Source organism: Phoenix dactylifera, chromosome 3, assembly GCF_051530095.1.
Source record: "Phoenix dactylifera cultivar Ajwa chromosome 3, Ajwa_hap1_PhDact_Kaust_v1.1, whole genome shotgun sequence".
NCBI lineage: Eukaryota > Viridiplantae > Streptophyta > Magnoliopsida > Arecales > Arecaceae > Phoenix > Phoenix dactylifera.
The window spans coordinates 50200468-50210094 of NC_143192.1; the positions used below are offsets into that span (position 1 = coordinate 50200468).

General features: G+C 39.2%; 1 protein-coding gene across 1 annotated transcript; it reads left to right on the plus strand.

Moving 5' to 3' along the window:
- The first annotated feature begins 1407 nt into the window (after positions 1 to 1407).
- LOC103711759 (uncharacterized) lies at positions 1408 to 2943 on the plus strand. Its single transcript, XM_008798026.6, has 3 exons — positions 1408 to 2051; positions 2180 to 2352; positions 2504 to 2943. Exons 1-3 carry the CDS (start codon positions 1491 to 1493, stop codon positions 2607 to 2609), a joined length of 840 nt encoding a protein of 279 aa, XP_008796248.4. The 5' UTR covers positions 1408 to 1490; the 3' UTR covers positions 2610 to 2943.
- Positions 2944 to 9627: the final 6684 nt, after the last annotated feature.

The window sequence follows — 9627 nt, forward strand, 5'->3', positions numbered from 1 at the left end:
ATCAAGTACTCAAGACCTTCCTATGTATCGTATGAGCACGTATCAAACTAGGTCATGGTAGTAGTCTTCCATTGAAGCAGAGGATGTTGCTTGTCTCAAGACAAAAGCTTGCTCTCAAAGTAGGAACTTGTTTGGTTTGTGGAAAAAAAAATTCACTACAATATATTTCGTGAAGGCCAACATCTAGATACATCATACATGAAAAAATATTTTTGGTATATTTGGTTGATATAGAAAGCACACTTTTCAGAATATATTATATTTGCTCGAGCATCTATATATTTTCGTTGGAAGGTTGTGTAAAATATCTTTTACGTCTTTAACAAATTAACTACAAGAAGAAAAAAAAGGAGATATAAGCCATTGAAATTAAAGGCATTTTTGAAAAAAAAAATTACTTTGATTCTTAGATACCCAATCCATGAAAAAGTTGGTTTTCTATGTTCTACATAAATTTCTATTGCTCGTAAGAAATAAAAAATTTAGTCTCATAAAAAAATTATTTTTTCATCTCTCTTATTTGAAACCTCTTATCAAGCATAAGCCATTTGTCATTTTCAGTTTGATCATACTCCCCTCTTTGTCTTTTCGCAAACCAAATGAGTTTTAAAAAATCTTCGTATCGCATCATGTCCTATAATTGGAACTGCATTAACGTGTGTTTTGCATGTGATTGATTTGACGAAGGTAGTAGATAAATAGAGCTTGCATGCCTGCCAGAATGCTCCCTCCTCATACTCCTGGGAACATCACTTTCCAAGATCAACCCTAGAACCAGTCTCCAGCTCAATATCTGGGAAAGAGATGCTACTTAATGAATCAAAGAACCAATTAGCAACACACAATGTCCTTTCGTCACCTGACAATGAGACACCGCTCAATAAAGAACTAATTACAACTTGATAAAAGGTAAGATGGAAAAGTTAAGCATCAACTCATACAGGTCTTAATGTGTGAGATTGCCATAATACTACTTGTATTTGTGAACAATAAATTAGTATTAATTGGATAGAAATATATTTATACGATTTTGATCTCATCTAGTTTGGCAGCCAAAAAAAAAGAGGTAGAGCAACAGGAAACCCGACGCCCGGGACGTGGGACCCTGCGCGCTCGCCCCACGAGCCCAGACGCATACAACGAACCTTTACGTGGCGCTGCCTCCACCGTCCTTCCGAGGACGGCTCGTGACTTCCCCTGGTGCCCCACGTGCTGGACGCCGCCATGTGTCCGATGGTCGACAGCTCACGCTGGAAGAGAGAGCCAACGCCTAACGGAGCCGCCGTTACGGCTAACAACACGTGGCAACAGTTTGGTCGTCGGCTCCTAACGCCCTTTCCATCAATCTAACAGCGGGGAACCAGAAGCAAGCGCCACTATAAATGGAAAACCCCAGCCCCGGCGCGAGAAAAAGATCAGTCAGTGGCATACCAGAAGCTTAGTTTCTATTATTTCTTCGGCTTCGGAGTTCTCTCGTGCTTCGATCTGCCATGAAAGCAGCGGTTCTGATCCGGACCAGCTCGGTCCCGGCCCGGCCCCAACTCGTCGCCGATCAGGACTCCGGCGTGGGGGTCTCCTTCCTCCGGCGGAGCCTCAGCGCCAGGTTCTACCCCCGCTCGGCCGCTCTGCACGTCGACGTAAAGGAGAGGAGGGAGTCCCCTTCATATCTCCACCGGCGGGCGAGATCGGAGGCGGATCTCACCGGATCAGACTGTCCGATCCCTATCATGCCGCGATCGCCGCTCCCGAAGGAGAAGCTGTTGGATCGGAAAGGAAGGGGGTTAGACTTTGGAGCGATCTGCACGGAGGCAGCGGTGGCGGCAGCGGTGCCGGAAGAGGAGGAGGAGGAGGAGGAAGTGGTGGTGGAGTATTCGGGCGGTGGAGTAGGGAAGGGGAGCAAGATAGGAGGCGGGGGCGCCAGCGGTGGCAGAGGAAGTGAGGAGGGTGACCAGAGCGAGAACCGGAGGATCGGCGACTACTACCAGGAGATGCTCAGGGCCGATCCTGGGAATCCACTCCTCCTGCAGAATTACGGAAGGTTCCTGCACGAGGTACACAAAGACAAAATCCCCCAAAACTTATGATCAAATCCCTCCTATTTCTCCTCTGTTTTCCTTTCCTCGTTTTCATGCGAATTAGATCGATAAATTGATTTGTTCCCTGTTTTTGTTGAATAAAGGTGGAGGGAGACGCGAAGAGGGCGGAGGAGTACTACGGGCGGGCGATACTGGCGAGCCCGGGGGACGGGGAGGTGCTGTCGCTCTACGGGAAGCTGGTGTGGGAGACGCACAGGGACGGGGAGAGAGCCGAAACTTACTTCGAGCGAGCCGTCGAGGCCTCGCCTGACGACTGGTATCCCTCTTCCCCTCTTCTTACTCTTTCTTTCGTACAAAAGAAAAGCAAAAAGAAACATCTCGGATCTTGATTCTTCTGATCCGTCTGATCATGCTAAACGTTCTTCGAGATTCGAAACTTGTTACTCACTAGTTGGTGTGACAAACAGCTACGTGCTGGGGTCGTATGCGAAGTTCCTGTGGGACGCGGAGGAGGAAGCAGACGAGGATGATGGTGAGAGGGGAGCGATCCCACCGTTGGTGGAAGCTTTCTGATCTGATCTTATCTTGATGGACGTCCGTTAATCTGACCGTAGATTACCGTTTCTCATGCGCGATGCATGTATCATATATCATGTGCAGTCTGTAAATAGTGACGAGATTTTTATTAGAGTGAGTAATTAATGAATAAAGCAAAGCAGCCGGAATAATAACAGGAACAAGGGATGAAGCAGTAAAAGGACGGAAGAGGGCTATTGATGTGTATGGCAACTTTATTGTGCTGCCCAGGGGAGTGAGTGGGAGTGGGGACGGTATTTGTTGCTGCTTCGTTTTGTCTTCTTTCTTCTCTCTTTTTCAAGTAATTTTTAAAGTAAAAGTTTGTGAAAAAGAAGGAAAACAACTTGGGTGTTGGTCTTGTCAGAGATTAATTTCGTGCGAATTTGCAGCGCAAGAAAGTACGTTAGGCTACTACCTCCATAACTGTAGTTGTACGGGATCGGAATTTTATTTAGAAGATAAAGCTGGGCATGTCCGGCTCTCTCTAAATTCCGGACTGTTGGCAAAAGCCTCATGCATTGGTCGCACTTTTTTAGTATGCCACGCCCACTTGGGTTTTGGGAATCTATCTATTCGCTTCACAAAGCTGCCTCCTCCCTAGACCAATATAAATGGGAAAACAAAGCTTCAATTAGCCACGGTTGTGATGATACAATAATTGTAAAGTGAGGGGTTTGATTTAAAAGGATAATTATACTAAGCTTTTATTTTGAGAGTAGTGAATTTGTTTCCTCAGGCTTGGGCTCTTTAGTGGAGCAAGTGGTTGCAAGAAAGTAGATAAAGAAATAAATTCAGATCTTCTACAGTGCATATTTTGCACTGTAGAGAGCTATGCATCATTGGATAGCTATTGTGTCATCTATTTTAGAAATGGATGGCCATCATTTATCTCCAAAATAAAGACCATCGTGTTGCATGCCAAATATGTGGCTTTGGATGCCAAACATGATGCATGGGGAGATGACCCATAGCTTCCTATTTTGGAGATGGACGTTATGGTAGCTATTCAAGGATGTATAGTACTCTGCGTTACATGTTATATATTACAAAATTAAGTAGAATGAACTTAATGAATATTTTTTTTGCCCAAACACAAATATATTAATCTACGTAGACGAGAGCATGTCGGACATGATGGATACATATCCACCAACTATAATGCATATGTGGAACTTTGCAAAGAATTCTCTGTGGCTTGTTTAGAACCTAAAAATGCATAAGCACTCTATCTATAATCATAATTCTTTAGAATATCGGCATGATTGATGATGTGATGTCAACTTGAGCATCTCATTGCGCAATCCAGGTCAATATTTTTTAAACTCCAAGTACATGGAATAAAATTCTCACTAAAAACTTAATTATCTTCAGTATATATTTAAATTTAATGAAACAAACACTTTTAATCAAACAAGCTTTTGCTATGACATGTATCCATCTTCGCTTCTTCCACGAAAAGGTGCATACTTTATAATCCTATATTTTTCAGCACCAATGACCTAAAATATCGCATTGATTCGTTCCAAGTTTGGTGCATGTTCGAAAAAAATTCAGTTCAACTCTCATTTATTGCATTTACAAGTCTACGTATGGAGGATATTTTGATATTTTGACCAATGTCATCGTCGCAGATTTTCTCTTCCCCCTCCCCCCAACTTTTTCCTGTGAAAATCTCTTTCAATCTTATCTTGTCTTCTTCTTCTTCTTGTTTTTTTTCGAGAGGAACTTCTAGAGTAATCTGGATCGCTTGAAAGACAAAACTACTCCTATTTGCTTAATAAAGTTGCTCTGGGGGGTTAAAGCAACAACTTCCGCTAGGTCAAAGCACCAATACAACGAACACCTATAATCTATAAACATCTATCGTTCAAGTTTTGGATGCTCCTGAAATACCTCACATTTGGCCCTTGTTAGTCAATTAACTCTCGTCAATTTAGGAACTGCGTTAGTAGTCTCAAGTCCCAAGCCATTCTAATCATAATAAAAGGTGTCTCAAAAGAATCTCTCAGTTAAAATCTCTATTTTCTTAATGATTTGTAGCATCCTTGAACTGTGGTGAACAAATATTTCTTAAAATTTCTAACAGTATAACAACCCACTTCGATTACTTTACCTCTTGCTTCTCCACCATGTATGTTTTATAATCAATGGATCTACATTGTCTTACCTGAAAAACGAAGAATACTAACAGCATAGGGATAAGCATGGGAGTCATGTTCCTTCAAATAAAATAGTTCATTAACCCTTGTCTCAACTTGGCCGTAAGCCTGATCAATAAGAAATAATATATAAATTTTCTCCATATCTGATACTTGTCCTTAAATTAAGCCTACATGCCAGAAAAGTTAAGGTTACTACAAAACACAATGGATATTTAATTTTGGCGTACCGTTTCTCCGTGTTAAAAAAAAAAAAAACATTAGTAGATTCCGTTGCAAATGATTGTGGAAACTTTTTATGCAGTGAATGTTAATTATAAATAATAACATGTTAAGATTTAGAATCACAATAATAATGTATTCAAATTTGAGAGATATATCTGTAGAAGACATATTGAATACGATTCTTCAATCATCTAGAATAATAGCGGCTGGGTCTTCCCTTCCTTACTCCTCACAAAAGATAGCAATCAATTGGGCAATCTATAAACCATATGGAGAGGAGAGGGGGATCTAACAGTGATCCATACCAATACATCTAAGGTGCACCAAAATTCATAAAATAAAATGATCATATATTATATTGGACTTAACCATAGTACCATTATAAATCATACGTCTAACCTGTTTTATAAAATAAAAAATATGCAATCAATAAAAGCTTATATTTTGAAATTATTCTAATAGTAAAGCTTTAAAGGCTCAGGTCGTTTAGGAAGTTCCTGAAGGTGTTATTTGGTCTACCATGTAATTCTACATTGCCGATGTCATCAGTTAGCAATACTCTGCCAAGCTATATGTTGTTAATGTCATAAAACTATTTATTTTTCCAGTTATCATAATGATGTGTCATGATAGCTTAGGCACGCATAGGAATCAGCCTTAGACATGATGAGGCACACATAGAAGTTACCATTCCATTGCAGTCACGTTCCGTGTAAATGCTTACATGTTTGATGTTTCAAGCGTCCATTGCCCTATCAAATTTTATATCGCTCTTAAATGTCAAGCCATCAACAGGGAATAATTATGACTCTGATGTGACATATTGGAATAAAAGGTCACCGTCCATAGACATTCCAGACATTCTGTATAAAATTAAACCACATTCTGATGTAATTACCCTCTGATTCAATGTCGTCCTCAAGGAGACTAGATGGCATGAGTTAGTTTGGAAAACAAACATAAAACAATGAAATGAAGATATCTTCCAAGCCCCAAATAAATTATTGCATTCATTATGGTTTGTGTATATAAACTGTTTGGATACCAAAAATTGGTAAATTGAAATCTGCTTTACTGGTGATTATGCATTATTCTGATACAACTGCTTGAGAATTACTGCTTCAAGGGAATCTCAGAAGGAGAATTCTTCAGGTAATTCCTGAAATATAGCTGTTATAAAGCTCTTGTACTTCCCTTGGAGATCTCCGACTGCAGAAATATAATATTCACATAGTTTTGCAGGAAAAAAAAACCATCTTAAAGTAGGAGGAAATGAAAAGCACAATGAGCAAAATTACCTTTAGAATCAGCAGGTGCTAGTTTGCCCTCTGGCAAGTTACGGGATAAGGTTGACACCACCAGTTCAACAAGCTTCTTGCCTGAAATCCACAAAATTTGGATGATTGAGATTGTACTCAAGTGCTGTCATCAATTCCAGAAGTCAAATTGAGTTGAAATCCAAGAGAAAAAAAATCATCTCCAGCTTACCAGTGATGTGCTTTCCACCATCTTTTACATTTATTAGGAAAGATGGGATCTCATTTTCTTTTAACTACAGAGAGATGAAACAGCAAAAGTAGTTTTTTCGTTACGTAAAAGTCACCTGTGACCAAAGGTTGGCATGTAAATGTACCTGGGAAAACAACAAATAGGTCTCTGTCCAGACCAGTGAAAGCAGTGCCTTCGAGAGTTCAAGTGGATGAACAGGTGAGGGGCCCTTGCTGTAAGCAGGTACAAATTTTCCATCCTGATAACCTTCCAAAAAGTAATAGGCAGCTTGACCTGGAGAGAGTTTTGATACGGAAGGAAGTACACACTGCAATTTTACAGACAACTACTAGTTGATAGTAAGAAGTTCACCAGCAGAAAAATTGTAGAAAAATGAACTGGATAGTCCAATACGACTTGCTTGATGAAGACAACGATTATTTTTACCATGTCAGTCTGATACTATATTGAAAAAAAAATTATATTTCTATTTTTTATTATAATATACAAAAGTAGATTTTATATAGATTAAGAGGCTGACAAAGTTTAATAAAGTCGAATAAGTTTGGTACAATCAATTATAAATCAATAAAAATGAAATTTGATAGGACCGACTAAATTTAGCACAATTAATCATAATCCTAATCATTCATATGATTTTAACACCAGCAAAGTGCTGACACAGCATAATCAAATGTATCCTTGCTCCTACAATGCTATAATACGAGAGATGACAAATAGAACAACCTTTGCATATTCAAAGTCAGATTGATCACTGACCCATAAAGTGACCCATGGACCCAGTACTAACCAGGGCCCAATTTCCAATCCTGCAATATATATTCAAGTAATATTTCAGGCTAGGCACAAGTGTGGTAGTGATATACCTAAGTCGAATCAACAAGGTTCAATGGTACATTCGGTAGAATCAGTGTGTCATCTTGCAAACCTGATGTGACCCTTATCCAATCAGACTCCCCTGTACCTTGGGAGGAAGGAGGAAAATAAATAAAGAAATAAATAATCCAGTATATTGAGAAAGATCAAAAATTCTCACTATTTCTTAGATTCATGGATCAAATTCTCACTATTTCAAGAATTCCCAACCCCAAGAAACTGGCAGGCTTTCCATTAGCTCCATTTCTTCTACCATCCTTCGATCTATGGAGCAACCCACCTACTGCCATCTATCTCTCCCTTCCTTCTTTCCTCTCTTTCCTTCTCCTTCTTCCCCTCCATATTTGATCTTATCATGTTCAACCAAGGAGCCACTGTCATGACACTTCTGTCTTCATATAAAATTTAAACATTCCATTGGAGGCGTCAATGCCAGCATCTTATATCCACAGATTTTTAACGTCAGCATCAACATTCAACCTGCTTCAAGGCCCCTCGGAGACCCTGTGCTATCAACCCTAAATCAACCGCCTTCGTATTTAGGCAAGAAGCCTTCCATATAACCTAACACAAAGACTCAAGCTAAAACAAAACCAATGGTAGATATCTGGCATGATAGCAGTCAGGTCAGATTCACATGGAACCCATCATCAACATTCAACAGGACCAATTCCAAAGTTAAATTATTCATAGCCCAGGTTGCATAAAAGTGCCTTGCTACCATTGTTTAACACTTCAGCCAAATCTCTTTTTTGAAATTGGAGCATTCAGGCCTCATCAAATTCTATTAGGAAACATGGCATGGGTTGAAGTTTTTGCATGGAAAACTGGATTGGATTAATGTAGTTGCATGACAACACATAGGTTAGAATCTTTGTTTAACATGGACATTTTGAATATGCAGATTTCCAGGTAAAACAATAGCATTTTTATCTATCTGAATGTATAAATGGTCCTCTGATATTACCAGTAGAAACACATAATCATAATTTGACATTTTGCATTGTGACATCAATTAATTTCTACTAATTGGTGATGGTAATGATGTTGACTATCATTGCTACAAACAGCATTATCCACATAATTTCTCAGTAGTGTTAATTAAATCAAAAGAGAGAGTTGTTTTGCATCTTTCATGTTATCGACATAGTCCTGACAGCTTCTCATAAAAGAACCAACCATCCTAGGCCTTTAACAAAGTGTTTTTAGGTTAAAAACATGCCTTTGGGTACATTCACATTTTAAATCCATTCACTGTAATTGGCCTGAAATTTAAACTGTGTATTTCATGACAATGGCATTTTCTTTTGCGAGTTACGCTCACTTTTTTTCTGTTCGATGAGTTGACTCCCATGTATGATGAGGAATGTTATTCCAACGAGGTATATGTGATAAGCCCATTTGGTAGCCTCTAATACTTACAACTTGTCAACCATCTTCTGGCCATCTTGGATCCCATCTCTTGCTGACCCAATAAAAGCTTCGCCTCTGGTAACCAAGTCAGTAACAACATCGCAAACTGGATGTAATCACATTCTTCTGGCACACCTGACAAGAAGCCATTAGTTGTGAATGGGATGTCACAATCTTGTAGAAATTGATTCATCGCTTAGTTTTCAGCTTACAGTTCAAATGTTCAATGGTTCCTTGTTCAGACAACTTCATAAAGAACCTTCTTGGGTTTACGAAAGTTGACGTGATTTGATATGTTTGCCAGCCTGGATGGACTCTATAGAATATCATTGCTTTCACAAATAGCTGGCTGTGAACATTCATTAGAGCACCGCTTTCATGTCTTCACATATTCTCCTCTTTGGTGTCATATAATAACTATCTGACCCCCGCAAAGCCTGAAATTTCTCTAGAAAAGATCAAATTCAACCTTAATTTTGCACCAAAGATCTTGAACTTCTGTGATATAATGCAGTGCTTCACTGTTGTACCTGGTTTTGTAGGATACTGGCTGTATATCTGTTAGTTTCTAACATGATCATCAGTGGGACTTGTGATGTTTTAAGTCTTACTTTATGTTCTTGCCAGAATAAAATGTATGTTTTGATTCTCTCCAAGCAACAACAGTGCAGCAGATCGCATAGCAATATATATAGCTAATCACACTAGATCTATGCTGTGGACGACTGTGATAAATATTCCTTATGAGTTTTTAAATATTTTATTTTCTGATTTCGATGGATGTATTTATTCTAGATTGGTGTAATAAATCCGGTTTACCTAAAAAAATGTTC

Excerpts from the sequence above, each read along its gene's own strand:
- LOC103711759 (XM_008798026.6), top strand. The coding sequence starts at position 1,491 with ATGAAAGCAGCGGTTCTGATCCGGACCAGCTCGGTCCCGGCCCGGCCC. Across the intron at positions 2,052-2,179 it reads ACGGAAGGTTCCTGCACGAG|GTGGAGGGAGACGCGAAGAG; the intron begins GTACACAAAGAC and ends TGTTGAATAAAG. Across the intron at positions 2,353-2,503 it reads GAGGCCTCGCCTGACGACTG|CTACGTGCTGGGGTCGTATG; the intron begins GTATCCCTCTTC and ends TGTGACAAACAG.